The sequence below is a fragment of the Triplophysa dalaica genome, chromosome 21, assembly GCF_015846415.1.
Source record: "Triplophysa dalaica isolate WHDGS20190420 chromosome 21, ASM1584641v1, whole genome shotgun sequence".
NCBI classification, from domain to species: domain Eukaryota; kingdom Metazoa; phylum Chordata; class Actinopteri; order Cypriniformes; family Nemacheilidae; genus Triplophysa; species Triplophysa dalaica.
This window is the reverse complement of record NC_079562.1, coordinates 13,974,066-13,991,548: the sequence shown is the minus strand read 5'-3', so window position 1 is coordinate 13,991,548 and position 17,483 is coordinate 13,974,066. Positions and strand designations below refer to the sequence as shown.

At 37.6% G+C, this 17,483-nt stretch overlaps 1 protein-coding gene across 2 annotated transcripts; it reads right to left on the bottom strand.

The window, feature by feature from the left end:
- Nucleotides 1-764: 764 nt before the first annotated feature.
- Nucleotides 765-15,761, bottom strand: si:ch211-253b8.5 (dysbindin). 2 transcript variants are annotated; one of them, XM_056734108.1, is made up of 4 exons: nucleotides 15,587-15,761; nucleotides 3,410-3,553; nucleotides 2,738-2,881; nucleotides 765-1,835 (listed from the first exon to the last, which is right to left on the bottom strand). In XM_056734108.1, exons 1-4 carry the CDS (start codon nucleotides 15,627-15,629, stop codon nucleotides 1,576-1,578), a joined length of 591 nt encoding a protein of 196 aa, XP_056590086.1. In that variant the 5' UTR covers nucleotides 15,630-15,761; the 3' UTR covers nucleotides 765-1,575. The 2 variants fall into 2 exon arrangements, with proteins under 2 accessions (XP_056590086.1, XP_056590087.1); XM_056734109.1 differs by having other exon boundaries at nucleotides 3,410-3,550.
- Nucleotides 15,762-17,483: the final 1,722 nt, after the last annotated feature.

Sequence of the window (17,483 nt, the reverse complement as noted above, 5' to 3'; positions counted from 1 at the left end):
ATTATTTATGTGTGGAACACAAAAGAAGATATTTTGTGTTCTGCCGAAGTAATAAAGTGAGACATGATGGATTGACATGAGGTTGAGTAAATAATGACAGCATATTTATGTTTGGGTCAACTATACCTTTAAGGTTTACAGATAAGGTGCCTGGTTAGAGGTTTGTGAAATACCTCAAAATGTTTAAGTACACTATTTCTCAATATGCATAGTCAAATATTTACTTGATTCAGGTATTAGCACAGAAAAAAATCCCTTAACTTTTTTGCATCTGGGGCACCATTAATAAACCGTTTAATAATAAATAATCATAATAATTTTTGGCATGACAGCAAAATTTAAAGAACAAACTGTTATTATTATATTACTTTATATTATTAATATCTATATGTATCGTATAAAATAGCATAAGATGGATTTATCTTCATTGCTTTTTTTTCTAAATATTTCCACCACACTCGGACAAATTTGCATATTGGTCTGTCAACTACCCTTATATCAACAGTACTGACACAATTTGACTTGATTTCCCTTATATCTACATATACCAATCGTTCCCTGACAGGTTTCTGTCCCTACTCGCCAATACTTGATGTTAAAGACCATGGAGATAACAGAAAGATCTGCCTCAAAATAGAAAGCAAATTGTTTTCTCCGTAATGAACTCTCAAACATTTCAGAGATTTTGTTGACAAAGTTGCGGCTTTGGGGAAATTCACAGTTGTTGTCACAAGTTCTGTCTTTAGTCATCAACATTCTAAAGCTGGAGTTTGGCTTTATTTTAATAGCAAAGCATAAGTGGACATTAGATGAAAGACACATTCTCAACCCTTGACCCAAAATAACAATACTGCAATACAAACATTCATAAAATAGACACCTGAAAAGTGACAGCAGTTTTAACTCAAAGCTTGACACATTAAGTCTCTCTAAAGAGCATCAATGTGTTGAGAGAGTATTACACAATATTTGTGTAATGTGTAGTTGTTACGATACCTGTATGTTGGCAAAAGTGGTTGTGTCATAACTTCAGTGGCTGTATTTCTTTGGGTGTTATCCACTTTTCAACTTAATCATTTATAATGTAATATTGCATCTGTTTCATCATTAAACTAACACAACAATAAACTTTGAAAAATTAAAATGAAAAGCCAGTTTCATAATCTTTTGTATTGATATGCTTTTGGTGGGAAAACAACAGCAACCGTTAACATGTTTTGGGGTTTTAGTCTCATTCAGAATATTTCTTAAATTAAAGTCGTAACTCTAATGTTATTGTCAATTCTTTACTGAACGTTCCCTTTAGGCATTTGGTGATAAATATTCTTCTTTATTTATTTATTTAAAGTTACACATCTACAAAATGTACTGAATGACAGGAATGACCCGATAAGATGAATGATAGGGTCTGTCAAAAAATAAAAGGACAATCCCCGGGCGGCAGGGGACACTGAATGACAGAAGTTCAAAAGGTTTGTGGTAGATTGATATACGGCCAAACCTGTCAACCCACCCTTTAAACAGTCTTGTTTTTCAAACACTTCTCAAACAATCAGCAATTAATGACAAGGCAGTTTATATAGAGAGACTGGGCTGATCTATAGTGGCATCCTTGCACGTTGGTGTTCCCGTTTGCAGAAAGCGATCTTCGTGCACGTCTTCGTCATCTGATTGGATGACGGGAGTGTTTGATCCATCCTCATTGGACGCCTGGCTGTCACAGGTGGAGTTGGAGGAAGTGGACAACATGCGTGCTTTGAACTCACTGGAGTCAGGGATTCCTGAGGGTGTGAGGTTTTTGCGAAAGTCATCTTCAACATCAGTGTGGCTGAAAACTGGAGAGGAAATGAATTGTTAGAGCAATTTGTTAAGGAGTGACACACTCTGAAAATGTCCCTGAAATGTGATATATGTCTCTGAAATAGTCTGAAACAACAAACCAAACTAAATATTCTCCGGGCCTCTATGTCACCGACTTTAAGCATATGGCTTTTGGAGGCTAGGATTATGGAGCGAGAGCTTGTTTAAAAAAGTTGTAAATCGCAAAACGTCTGCTTAACTGAACTGTAAATACCAGGTGTCGCTGATGGTTTTATACAGGAATGTACACTTGATCTCACGAACATTTATGTTTATATATGTATGATTTACAATGTATGATGCAGCTTTACAATTATTAATCAAGATATCCCAAAATTCAGTGATAGAAATTTGCAGTATAAATATACTGTTAACTATAATTTGTTACATTTATACATAACGCTTTCTGGACACTCAAAGCGCCTTACATGGAAGGGGGAATCTCCTCAACCACCACCAATGTGCAGCATCCATATTTCCCCAGAACGCCCACCACACACAAGCTTATTGGTGGAGAGGAGAGCTATGAAGAAGGAGGATGATTAGGAGAACATGCCGTATAGAGACGAATGGGCAAATTTGGGGTTTTTAAAGACCACAGAGAGTCAGGACCTCGGTTTAACGTCTCATCAGAAGGATGGTGCTTTTTTGACGGTAAAGTGTTCCCATCACCATACTGGGGCATTAGGACCCACACAGACCACTGGGTGAGCACCTGTTGGCCTCAATAACACCTCTTCCAGCAGCAACCTAGCTTTCCCATCCAGGAATTGACCAGGCTCAGCCCTGCTTAGCTCCAGTGGGCAACCAGTTTTTGGGCTACGGGGAGTACAGAGACTTCTCTATCTGCAGTGAATTAACGGCGTTCAGTATGTACCTGGAAGTGGAGATGTGAGCGCTGCATCCTCCTCGCTAGCGCTGAAAAAGACATCCAAAACCTCCTGATCAGAGATGTCTAATAAATCCATCTGTTCTAGCATGTCTACATTCACCTCCATGGATGAGATGCTTCCTAATGGAGCTGGAATGGAAAAGAAAATGGTTGACGCTGTAGTGTACTTCTTTAATTGCAAAGCTTTATTCATTTTATATTTTTGTCATAAGAAATTACTAAAACTGGAAATATTTTTATGTCCTTCTGAAACCTTGTATGTCCAAATTCACTTTTTTTCAGGAAATGAAAAAAAAAACACTGTACTATTTAAATGATTAAATACTGTGTTGTCAAAGTTGAAAAGTACTTTTTAATACTTAGATATTTGTAAAACTAAGTAAAAAACATAAAAGGGGACTAATAAAAATGATGTATGGCAAAAACTATATAATGACCAAATATGGAGATACAAGGTTTTAGAAGGACAGAAGCGACATATAAAAAAAACTAGACTAACATATAATACGCTGTTATGCAGTTATATCAACAGCTGGAAAATGTTAATAGGAAAAATGAAATAAACTAGTAAGCATGTGAAATACTTTTTTATATGAATAAAGTTCACAGAGACAAATATGGCCAAGTTGAAAAAACCTTATGTATGTCATCGCTTACGTCTCTTATAGTCTATCTGCAGGTGTGCAGATGACAGGTAGACATCGTGTTGAAAGACCTCTTCAAAAAAGCGCTGTCTCTCTCTCAGCCTCATCTGCTGGCTTTGATCTGCGTCGGGGACTCTATGCGCATGATCTGTGTCTGCTGCCAATCACAACAAACAAGACACAATCACAAACGAAAAATCGTCATAATGTTTTAAATACGTTTTAAAGCAACTTTGTAATAGATTTAGGTGAGATTTTTCACCTCTATTGTTTACAAATATCTCATGTTAACATCTTTATGTATATAGTGTCACACCCTTATAGCCGTGCTGATGTGTGAACACTGTTTCACCAGCAGGAGGTAGAAGTTAACACTTGATCTTCCCACAGTAAATGTACTATTTGTTTATCTGCACCACGAGTGTCATTTCATTAAAGGGGCCACGCAATGGTGTTTCATGCATTCTGACTTCTTTACAATGTTAAACGTACCGTCTTCTCATTCTTGACATGGTCAACTTGTCAAAAAACGAGTTTGACGTATTACATAGTATCCCAGCGCTCGTAATGGGTTCGGAAAGTTTTTTTGGAACATGAAAATCCGTTTCGTAACAAATTTTCTTAGTCCTTTATGGGCAATTCTCCTGAAAAAGGACACCCATTGCAAGATGAAAGAAATAGCCACCCACGCATCAACCAAAGAGCGAGGAAGACTCGCTTACTATCAAGATTGGCTGCGCTGAGGGCCTGCAGCTCGTCACTCTTGCGACAGAGAGAGAAATTGAAGTGTGTTTGTTTGTTCACTGCATTTGGGTGATGAATGTTAGATAAACGGTGGATATAACACTGGATCTGGAGATCGTTTGAAAATGATATATGGAGCCGTCCCAGTGCTAAAAGATGTCTGACATGAACCACATGCGGATTTACATTAGCCGAAACTGTCATGAACAGGATGGACTCAATGTGAGGCGATAAAAATGAATGGACACAGAAAGGGAACATGTTGTACTTGATACTGTCCTCCATGTAAAAGATACAGCGAATGCATTACGTGTGATGTCCAACTATGTTTGTTGAGTCATTGGGCTGATAAACCTTCTTTACTTGAGCTCTAAGGCTTCAATGAACTTATCTAGGCGGTGTGTGTATTAAAGCTATTAGGCAGAAAGTTAAATATGGCAGCTATATGGCACTTGAACGGGTTTTTGTTTGTGAACTTGCAACTGTTTAGAAGACAATATTTACTGACACCTGCAAGAAAATGTGTCCCATGGCATTCTTTGAAGTACCATATTAATATGGGATTAAATGGATTACTTTATTTATAATAATGTACATTGTATTACTTTGTATTACTGTAAACCACACAAACATGTTTGTATGCATTTGAGGGTTTGACAGCAATTTACGAGAGTAGTCTTATTGACATGAAAGGTAATCTCTATTATCTATGTGTTATTCTCTGGCCAGAAGACATGACCTTTGGCCTGAAAGCTGCAGAGAGGTAAGTCACTGATATATATAGTGACAACACACAAACACAACAATCTGTTCAAGTAGTGCAAGTAGTTAAGCATTGTCAGCAACACAAACGTCTTGGGTTCAATTGCCAGCGAACACACGCATTAATACAAATTTATTAACTGAATCCACTGTAAGTCACTTTGGATGAAAGTGCATGAATGCATTAATTAAAAAAAAAAGCAATCTCAAAATGGAAAATATCACCTTCAGCCTGACCCCACGATCATCCCTGTTATAAACAGCCTGCTTTAACTTTGGATCATGATTTTATCAGATGCAGTACCAGAACCACTTAATAGAAGAGGAAATATATCATTTGACTGCATTGTGTATTTTCAATGATATGAAATAAGATCATAACAGAATAACAAGCAAGCAGAACAAAATAAGAGCCCCCTGTGGAAAAGACAAGCTTAGACCACCATGAACTTCTACGCTGGTCCAGACTTGTAAAAACTGGTTAAATCCTGTCTTGCCGGTGGATTAGCATTGGCATGTGGTTAATTGGAAAACTTGGTAGATTTGTTGTGAATGCAAGTTGACTTCTGGTGAAGATTCTGTTGGGGACACAAGAAACCATTTTTTTTATGCAGGACTAGCAGTAAGACACATTCATTCAGATGAGCATTTGTGTTTTCCTGTCCTTGAAAAGTGACATAAGAGCACCCAGCACCTCAACTGAATAACAACCCTAAGGCTCACTGCAGGTCAAGACAACAGACAAATGTATTCTTTTCCTTTTACAAGCCATTAAAACACATCCAGCCTCATCTCCTGCAACGGCACCATAAAAAGTAGACATGACTGAGCCTAGAATAATCAAAAGATGATACATTTAAAAGATGTATTAAAAGAGTTGAATATGCGCAGCTGCTGTCACCAGACATGGCATTGACACAAACTGAAACCTGATAAAAACTTTTTTAGGCTGCACACCGAGGCAGGAAGGCATAATCTTACTTGTGACTAATAAAATGCCTCTGTCTTGTCAATTTATAGATGCATTCTACAATGTCTATGATGTCCTACGATCTGGTGATAACTACAATAATTAGGGTAACAACAGTAGATAGCAATACTGGAACAAGCCCCTGAGGGCAGTGCAGAGCCACGCCGGAGCAGAACAATGAGAAAAAAAGGCAGAAATGTAGCATACGTGAAAAAAGGACAGGTTGAGAAGAATAGGTGTGAACGAAACGTAGACTTTACATATAAACATATTTGAAACACTTTACTTGAAGGGATGTTCATAAGACATGACAACTTCATAAACATGACATGACACATGTCATGAATATGAAGGAAATTTTCATGCATGTTTATAATAACTGTCATTAAGTGTCATTCGCTTATTTATGTCATTTTTAATGCAAACTTGACATTGTTTGAGTTGTCTTTGTTATGACAACTTGACATAAAGCAATGCATTATAACCTGTCAGTGTCTTTGTCATGACAACTTGACATTACCAAGACAACATAACCTGACATAAATCTAATATGAACATGATAATTCGCACCACTGTAGTTAAGGTCAAGAAAAGTATTCATGACACTGTTATAAAACTATTTGACAGAGTATTAACACTTAATGATATTTTTATGCGACATCCTCCAACACATATGACATACTGCATGCTGTTTGTCCCTTCCTCAAATATGACAAACATTTACTAAATTAGCACCACTCTTGGCAGGACGCAAGACTATCGCCTATGGTCATAATTTTTTTTACATCTTAGGGTTATTTTGCAATAATAGCATGTATTGTGGATTTATATTCATTTCAAAATGTCATGTGTTTTTTTTTTAAACTTCACAGCTACGTCCTGGACAGTAAACCGATGACGCGCAATAAATTTGGTGCCGAATGATCATACAATTCTTACGATTTATGACAAAATTCTAAATGGTGGACAGGCCGTTCATGCAATTATAATCAGATGACCGGGCATGACCCGAGGAACCCGTAGACACCTATATCAACGATTTTACAAGTTACAAGCTAAAATAGCTATTTTTTAAATCTTGCAACCCATACAGTAGGTAGTGCTGTTCCCATTTTGCCAGGGACCCCCAGTCCAAAGTGTCGATGAAGCGTACTAGGTTTAGTTCCAATACATCGTGGAATGGTCGAGATACAGCCTCAGATCCATTTTTGGGTCAACTTTGAAAAGTTTGTGACGTCATAACTTTTGAACAACAACAAAAATCGCTGTTCCGTAAGGTCAACTCTGTGGCTCAGTCAAAAGATTATGTGAGCCAATTTTCATAACAATCTATCACAATTTCTAGGACTAGGAGCGAAAAAACGCAATGGCTACTGGTGTAATGGGTGGAGTCTTATGTAACACATGGAATGCGATGAGCATGAGCAAGGAGTGGATGACATGTGTGGAGTAGAATAATTGTAGACTGAGGGGTTCAAAAGTCACAGCCATTTGAAAAGCAAAAATTTGAACTGCTGGTGGTGCTATAGAGTTAGTGCTAGGGCCCCCAAAATTGGTCACATGACTTTTGAGGACGAACACTAAAAGTTTGCCAAATTTCATCATCTTCTTACGTACGCTTCATAGGGCTGTCATAGATTCCCATGGGAAAGAAGAAAAAGAAGAATACCAACAGAAGCAGTAGTGGCCATAGCCCCTTTAGGGCTTGGCCCCTAATTCGTTTGTTTTTATTGTTAGTTTCTTTTTCCAGTAATGCAGCTCAGCATTTTCCCCAAAAACATTCTTGAACCAAGTGCCAACACGATGTGTTTATATCTGATCGTCAAAAAAGAATGAACAGTGCAGACAGCTCTTGTTTGCCACCCATGTGTGAGCAGGGCACAAACAGACAGCTCTTTATTTTTGACCCTGGACAACAAAACCTAAGTCCCAAGAGTACATTTTTACATAATTTAATTAGATAAGCTTTCCATTGGTGTATGGTTAAGGATCAGACAATATTTGACCGAGATACAACTATTTAAAACTGTGGAATCCGAGGGTGCAAAAAATGTAAACATTGAGAAAATCTCCTTTAAAGTCATCGATCAGAGGTGCTGTAGCAGGATGTTGCTAAAAGAAATAGGTTTTGTTAAACAATCTCTAATGGGTTACTGCTTTAAGAATAGATGAACCCCAAAGAAGAAATTCTAAGATAACTTGAGTGGGTAATTCCCATGTCCCAGAATGTGATGACTACATTTCTTTTAAATCTGTTCAAATAATCCATGAGTCATTATATTTGACAGGCAAACCTCCGCTGTTTGAGGTTGTGTAAGGCTTTGACGGGGACATTCCCTCTGCCCCGCTGCAGCCAGTGAAGTCTGACAGGAGACATCCAGAGGCATTAGAGCTATGGCGCTGAATAACTAATCACACCATCACAGCCATAGAGGTCAAACAAGAAGCTGAAACCACCAGTTATTATTTATATACAATGTGCATGAGGACTGCATGGTAAAGCTTACGCTAAACGCTAAAGAACCGTTTCAATAGTTGTTTTCATTTTCTTGGTTGATTTTGTGTCTTTGGATTTCCCTTTTCTCTCTTTCCGGTTGTCTCCGGTGGCTTTTACTGTTCTTCCATCGCCTCCTGCGAATGGTTCCTGTTCTGACGGAGTAAGGAGTTTCTTTTCCATACGGAGGTTCCAGAAACGAATCGTTTCGCCTCTAAGGAGCTAATTTTTATTGATGAAACTGGCGAGCCACCTTGGTTTTACAAACTGATCGAGCACTATCTACAAAACGACGAAGTGGTAGGACAAAGACTGCTTATTTCAGAATCTTAGTAGTGCGGCTGCATTTCCTACAACGCATTCAGTCACATGGATACTGACTGTGAAACTTTCTTTCATTGCCTGAGTAGTTAATTCAGAGAGTTTATATTGGGTATAATTGTGTATGTACCTGAAATTCATTATTATTTTGTTTTGTTTATTCTGTTGTGTATTGTTACCATTCATTTTCTATGTCAAGCTATCATAGCTGAACATAAAGTGCACTTGATTTCCATTTATGATCTTGCCTTGAGCATTTATTTCCCTCATCTTGCTGCAACGTTGGCTCCCGAGCAAATTTAGACTCCTGATTTGGCCTAATGCATATTTCTCTTTATGACTGTGGTCTGATCCTGACTACTGGTGAGTAGTCATACGGTGGTAGGTGGGTTACACAAACATAGTGATAGCATAAAATCTGCACACCGTTAGATTTCGCCAATGGTGCCCCACTTAAATTGAACATTCCTTTACTCCTGCTTTCATTATCTCATACTTGACTTGAAAACAGTACTTCATCTCGCAAGTGTCCAAATCCATTGAACATGGTTAAACACAGATATATTGCCATATCCTCTCCTCTTTTTCCATGACCTCATCCAAGCCTAATATATTCAAAAGGCGACAGCTTGCCGTATGCTGGTGTTTATAGAGGAGACTGAGAGAAAGGCAAGAGGCACTTTAGCAAACTCGACAGACATGCCATGAATGGATGAAGGGTTGCATAACTGGGCTGGTGTGAATGGTCTCTGAAATATCATGTATTTGACTGCGTCCATATAAAAAGATGACTTTGTGTTTCAGAAATAACGGGTGGTTAGGCGTTTTGCTCAGGGGAGCAGCGGCTTTGGCTTTATTTTTTTGGTACATGGTTGAGAAAGATGCAAGTCTGGAAAAATGTGATTTGACTGAGATGAAAAACGAAAAAAAAAAATGTGTATAGTGAAAAGCAGTGGCATTTGCAATGGAATCAGTGTTTATGCATGTCAGGTCATGAACAATATTCACAATGTAACAGGGACATATCAACATATAATTGAGCAATAGTTATATCATGTTCATTCCATATTCTCTTTATTTTGTCAGTAATACAACATCTAAACTTTCCCTAAGTATCGAACTTTCACTCTTAAATTTAAAAATGCTAAAAAAATCTTCACAATGATGCCATAGAAGAACCATTTTTGATTCCACAAAGTTTCAGTTTTAAGAGACAACTTTTCACGTTGCCTATATGACTTGAGCTATATGAAAGTACAAAATATGAGCATCAATACCTGCACTGTAAAAAAACTGTAATTTTACATCTGCCAGAAAATTTCAGGTTTTTTTGACCAGATTTCTATTTTTTACAGTTTATTTTTTAAATACTGTCAAAAACTATAAAAATACAGAAAAACATAACACATTTACAAGAATAATGACGAAAACAATGTAATATTCATTAAATTAAATCCTATAATTTCACAGGGGGAGGATATTTTGCTGTATATTTCTAGAAACTTTCCGTTTTTTATGGAATTTTCTTTATTCTGTTTATTCTTTTAAATTTGGCCCGGAAACATCCATTAATAACCAATCAAAAGACCCTAGCACCCACGCATTTATAAATACATAATTTATGAAAATATTAATAATTCAATTCAGAAAAGCAACCATTATAAAATGAACATATACTCCTCCGGAGGTGTAATGTAATGATTGCTTTTTGGAAAATGAAAACTTTGGAGATGTATGCAACTTGCAACCTTCCAAATGATATGTGTATATACTAGACAGAGAAACAAACAAAAAAATTTGGGGGTAATAATGAGGCAAAATTTGCTTTTATAGTTTGAGTCACTTTCAAAACGTTGCTAAATATTGTCAAATAAATGTAGAAAATAGCTACTTTTGTTGCTGGTGCTTTTTGAAAAAGGCAAAGGGCAGACTGAAAATTGCTTAGCATCGATATATTTCTGTCAACTATAAAAATCCCTCAGTACACCTAAGGAATCAAATATAGTCCCATGGCAAGCACTCTGAATACCCTAACAACCGTACCCAAGCATCATAAAAAACTCACAACACCTAACCAACTCCATTCCAATTTTACTTTATGACAAAAATGCCACCCATTAACTTAGCAACAATGAAAGGAAACCACCCAGAACGCTGGTTGTAAGGACAATCGATAACCACATATCTTCCAATGTAAACATTTAGTTGCCTTTATTAATATCATAGTAGCAATGAGAATTTATCAAGAAAACTTCTAAACCACTTTGATTGACAGTGTGGTGGAACCTTTGGGAACAACACAGCGGGGGACAATAAGAGTAATCCATCGGTTTTATGACTGGTTTCAAGTAAATGACCTAACCATGAGGCTAATTGATCCTGCCCTTGACCAAACCTTTCAATAAAATCATTCATAGAAAGAGTGAACAGCCACATGAGAATGAGGTCATTATTATTCTGGTTTCCTCTCAGTCTCATCCTTCTCTCCAATCCATCCAATGTTTGTTACTCTGTGTAGTCTATTCAGGCAGCAGAGGAGCAGGGAGGGGAGCGTGAGGCCCGTCAGATCAAAGCAAAAGAAAGGCGGATTGTCTGGAAGGGCTGATTTGTCATTCGCTCCATACAAGGCTAAGCTCTGTTTCCAACTCTCATGACCCCCAGTTTTCTTTGTCTCTCACAGTGGATCTGGCACTGAGGCATTGGGGGGATTATGGTTTAGCAGGGCACCGGACATGGCACAACATCCTTATAGCCCCCTCCCACCCCACAGTGCCAAAAACAACCCATTCAGGTACTCATAAACATTCTACAAGGTACTCTTAAAAATTGTACAGGTTCGGTTAAACTTGAACAGAAAGCTCATTCGGGTAACTACTGCACCACTGAAGGAATCTCAACAACACATCAAGCTCTTCCGCTCATCTCTCCCCTAAACTTCCCATCACTGACATTTTCCTGAAACCCACCAAGGGACACTTGGTAGAGAGAATTCGGAAGCGTTACAGCGTAAAGGGCAGACAAAAACCAGTCCTCCACATCCAACAATGATTTAAAAACAGTGCAGAGGAAATGAACTTTCCAGATGAACGAGTTAAAAGGTAATTTGTAAACCACAGGGACTGCGGAGCACAGGTCCAGATTTACTAACTAAGAAACCATGCACTAAAAATAATGACCAAAAAAGCACACGCTGGTTCTCTCATTGAAGGAATGTTTGGCAGGAGCTGATTTTACCCACTATTAACAAAATGTGTGGTAACCCACAGCAAAAATAACCATTCTGGAGGTTTTGAAGGGAATGTGGAGACTCAAACCCATAAACCAAAGCTAATGAAGGCGTTGGATGAGGTATGTGGTATATAATCACAAGCTATTTAGACAGTTTACAGATGCTTAAATACATTCTGGATTGAAATAGTTTATTGAAGGAACAGTTCACTCAAAAATTGAAATTCTGTCATCATTTACTCACCCACAAGTTTTTCCCATATCTGTATAAATGTCTTTGTCTGGTAAACACAGAGAAAGATATTTTAAAGAATGCTTGTAACCAAACGGTTCTTGGCCACCATTGACAACCAAATTAGGAAGAAATTCTTTGTTCTGTTGAACACAAAAGAAGAAATTTTGAAGAATGTACAGTTCTGGGGCACTTTTGACTACCATTGTCATTTTATGGTTGTCAATGGAGGCCAAGAATTGTTCAGTTACAAGCATTCGTAACAACAGCTCGTGGGTGAGTAAATGATGACAGAAATTTCATTTTCGGATGAATTGTCCCTTTTACACGCATACAACAAACAAACAAAGTTATATGACTGTATAACTGATGGTGAAGGCATTTATTATGTGTCATATAGGAAAACAGCTGAGCTAAGGCATGGCATCAGAGTGTAATCATTTCTGTCAACTCCTCCGGTCATCAGGGTTATGTAACAGTCCGTCTCAAGCACAATGTGATGATGTCACAGCTCTGTTATTAAAGACATGATGTCATGGCGATGTTACAATTTGTCAGGTCAACTGCCGCTGTTCATCAGCATTTTTCTTCTGATCTGATCTGCTTTGCTTTAATGTCCACAATAAACAAGATTTATTTACATTTTTGCTTATATTAATTTGGCAGACGCTTTTATCCAAAGAGGGGTGCAGAGGGCAGCTATCACTGCAGAGCAAACAGGGGTAAGGTGCCTTGCTCAAGGGCACTTCAGTCATTTCCTGGTGGCACTGAGAATTGAACCAGCGACCTTCTGGCTACGAGTCCAACTCTCTAACCACTAGACCACAACCACTAGACCACAAAGGGACGGTTCACCCAAAAATGGAAATTCTGTCATCATTTACTCACCTCCTTGTCATTTAAACCCGCATGAGTTCCTCCTTCTGCAAATGACAAACGATGTTTTGAAGAATGTTGTTCCTATCAAACTGATGACAAACCGAGTAAATACAGCTCTATTGCTATGTAGAAAAAATTCATGGCTGGTGACTATTCCTGTTAATTCGGCAGTAGTTACTTACATTTGGATCTTGAATGCACTCAAAGATGTTAAAATTATGTTTTTTGAAAAAGGATAAACGCACAACATTTTCTGTGAGTTTGAGACACGTTTTCAAAAGTTAGCATTTTCGGTACTCAAAAACACCTTTGTCGTGTAAAATAACAGTCAAAACGCATGAAAAAAATTGCTTTTAGTTAAAAACAGCCTCGTGTAAGCTGCCTCTTAGGGTTAGAATCTATACTTGGGTCATTATGTCTGGAAAATCCCCATAAACTTGAAAACCCAACATGTGTGTTGTGTGATTTGTAGAAACCAGATACAACAAAACCCATCAACAGCTCATGTCTCCCAAAAATTCCATTCTAACAATACAGTCATTGTTAGCAAACCCCCCACGAGAGATTTAGTTCAGCATGTTTTATAAGGCGACCCCCAATTTAGCTCCTCTATTTCTAGAGACGCCGAGATGAGGACATACGCCACAAAGAGCTTTGAGAGTGTAAATCGGGGGCCTAGCACATTCCACAAAATTAATGAAATAATATTCAGTCATCGTGAAATATTGGACTGGGAGTTGGTGAACCAGATAGTGAGTCTGTGCTATGCACCGAAAGAAGAGATCCTGTCTGGAATGTGATTTCTTTATCACAGACGTCATCCATTACTCCTCTGTTACATCAGTGACCAGCTCCTAAACTCAGAAGTTAAAGAATCCCCCCAAAAACCCAGTTCTGTCTGTTTGGATTTAATGGCTTTGAGATTCCACGATGATATCTCTAGATGTTAAGCCTGATATATGTTTCCTACACTTAAGAATGTGTGTTTTTTTGTTTAATTTCCAGGTCAATAAATAAGCCTGAACACAATTTCCACCGCATGTACTGTAAATTGCTTTGGATAAAAGCGTCTAACAGAACTTGACAAAAATGTAAATGTAATGTATGGTTCTGTTTAATGTTATTGTCAGCACCACTCAGAAGTCAATTCAACAATATCGACTTATTAATATTGTATAAAAGCAAAATTGTCTATTAACACAGTGGTATTCCATCGTATTATGTGACCTCCTGACCGCATCTGTTCCGTATGAAATAACCGTGAGTTAAGAAAGCCAAGACAATTAGCAACACTTTCCATACAATCCGGTCATTCCACCTGAATGACACCACCCTAAACATCTGGAGCACATATCTCCCAGAGACAGACATGCTACTCATAATAGTGTGACAAAGTCTCTTGTGGCCTATCTAATTTCCAGTCTCAGTCTTCAAGCATACAGTGTGTGTGTGTGTGTGTGTGTGTGTTTGTGTGTGTGTGTGTGTGTGTGTGTGTGCGTGTGTGTGTGTGTGTGTGTGTGTGTGTGCGTGTAGGTTTGTGTGTGTGTGTGTGTGTGTGTGGGTGTGTGCCTGCGTGTGTGTGTGTGAACTTGGATTGTATTCATAGTCCATCTGATACAATTGAGAAGAAAACAATCCAGTTCAGAAAGTTTAGACATACTAAACAAATCCACAAGTTTGTCTTTTAAACACAAAGCTGTGTGACATTGACCTTCCAATTAAGCTTTTCAAATGATACAAAGATTAACAGATATTATTTTAAGGAAGGAAATGACACACTATAAAGAAAACATGGACTAAAAAAGACCTAATGGTCTAAAAATAAAGCCCAGCTACAGCACTGAGAGTTTGAGAACATTTTTCCTGATCAGGCAGAGATGTGATGTGTCCAAATAAGGGAGGGATTTGAAAGCCTGATAGGGAAGTCTAAACTATTTGGATTTTTAAAATGCACTGAAATCTCTTAAAATCTTTGTTTTATGCATTGATGTAATTTCCAGTGAAACAGGAATTTAGGATGGGAAATAGTTTGTGGCCCCTTCCACTTTTTAAATAGCCAATAGCTTTTAAATTTACCTCACAGACTAGCACTCTGATGAGAAGCTGAAGCGCAGAATGATGTCATGAAAATCATTGATCCGTATTGGCAGAAGGGAGAGATGCTTATATATTCCTAATGCAAATTTTGTCATAGCACACTGTAGTTATTCTCAAGGCTAACGTTTTTATAATAAAATCCAAAATTTTAAGGGAACTTTAAGGGAAATGATGCTCTCAAATACACTCACTCAAAGTGTACTTATATTTAAGATTGACTTGAATGGGGCATGTTGTCACAAAAATGTCATATGAAAATATTTATCTGCTTTTTTACACTCCAGGTGTCTTTTAAACCCCGAAATAAAAGAAACCCATAAGACAAAACTGGAGTTAAAACTAGTCCCATATTCTGTGTTGATCAAATTATAGTCTCCCAATCTTGATTTCAGAATTTGAGAAGAATCAGCTCTCTACACCCTAAACCATTTGCCTGTGTGACTAAAAAAGGAGAAATACTCACATGACAGGCGTCTGTTGGGGATGTTCGTTCCCTTCGAGCTCATGACTCTAGATGTATGGAGACCCGATGTGGCCTGATGTGAAGCAGCCAGAACTCAGACTGGACTCTTACTCATTCAGCTCATCTCTCTCTCTGTGACTGATACACATGTGCTCATGCACTTCCTCTGAGTCTCTCTGAGCTGCTCACACTCAGACCTCAGGACAGGGCAAGTGGACTGTACCAAATCATCCTTCAGGGGGGGAGAGGGTGAAGCTCAAAGCTTGGGATAAAAACGAAGGAGCTGTTATGTAACAAGCGAGGAGGTGCTAAAACAAATCCTGTTTTCTCTTTCTTTTTATGTGTTTTAGGGGTTTTAAGCAAGTTCAGGTCTCCTCATAAGCACTAAAAGACATTTGACAGCCAAGAACTGTCCAAATACTTTGTCTTAATTGTAAAGGTACAATTACAGATTCTTATGAAATGTTTGCAGCTGAGCATAATGTGTCTTTCTTTCATTCTTTATGAATGGCAGCTTGACTTTTCATTGCAAATTCATTTCAATGTGTTTTAAGCACAGTGAGCATGACTCTTAGTTGTTTTCTGATCGTATTAAAGGGACAGTTCCCCCAAAAATAAAAATTCTATCATCATTTATGGACCCTTGAATTGTTCCATGCATAAATCTATTTTTCCGATGAACACAGAGGAAAGGAGGGGATTTAAACGAATGCTTGTAACCAATCAGTTCTGGGACACTATTGACTATCATAGTAGGAAAAATGACAATGGTAGTGAAAAGTGGCCCAGAACTGTTTGCTTCACATTATTCAAAATATCTTATTTTGCATTGAACCGAACAAAAATGGTTTACAATATGGTAGTCAATGACAGCTTAGTTCTGTTTGCTTACAAGCATTCTTCCAAATATCTTCCTCCGTGATAATCAAAACAAAGACATTTATACACATTTCGAACAACTCAGTATATGATGAAAGAATTTTCTTTTTTGAGTGAACTGTTCCTTTAACATGACAGTCCTCTTTGACTCTCTACTGACACCTATTGGCGTGAATGCGGCATTACCACATCAACTCTAGTCATTCAGAAAGTCCTTCAAAGAATGATTGAATTTCTCACTGTTCTACCAAAACAAAAAATCACTTACATGGGCGTTCACAGTATGTTCAGCTCCGCCATCAAATCTTTCCATTTTAAATATTTAACCCTCTTACATCATTGTAATTGATATCACAAAGATTTTCGTTACAAAAAGTCATCTTCCCAGTTTACTTGATTAATCTTATTGTAGGATTTGTAATTGGTATTTTCGCGAGAATTCGCTTGAATAACACTTTTGACCCGCTATCAATGAAACAATCCGGAGCAAATAATATAGGCCTACTCAAAAAATGAAAAAAAAAAACATATTTATAATATATAAATAACATTCATTTCAGTTAGAAAAACTACAAACCGTATAAATGTTTTATTAATTGAAATATTTATTTAAAAAAATTGTCAACGCTTCGCATACCAACGCGCCATCTAGTGGTAAAAGCCGGTACACGTTTTTAAATATCTTGGTTAAATTACAACTGATTGAAATATTTTCATATGTTCACAAGTGTACAATGCAACACTTATAATAATGTGAAGGTTCACTAGTTGTACGTTTACTTTAAGAAACGGTCACTTGAGTAATTGTTTGACTATGAAACACCCACATAAAACTCTGTCAAACGCATGTCATAGATAGGCAACCTTGTAACCACTGCAACCTGTTAAAAGACACACACACATACATTCAATGAAAACGTTCAAATGCAAAACAAAAACAATATCCAAATGTAATGAGCAAATAAAACTACACCGTTGAATAATGGATGTTTTTCCTATGCGTTCACTGAACACTGGT

What these genes read in the sequence shown, in the direction of transcription:
- si:ch211-253b8.5 (XM_056734108.1), bottom strand. Translation starts at nt 15,629, where the DNA reads ATGAGCTCGAAGGGAACGAACATCCCCAACAGACGCCTGTCAT. An exon ending in GCAGATAGACTATAAGAGAC is followed by an intron (nt 2,882 to 3,409) that starts GTAAGCGATGAC and finishes TTTCCATTCCAG; the next exon opens with CTCCATTAGGAAGCATCTCA. An exon ending in GCTCACATCTCCACTTCCAG is followed by an intron (nt 1,836 to 2,737) that starts GTACATACTGAA and finishes TTTCCTCTCCAG; the next exon opens with TTTTCAGCCACACTGATGTT.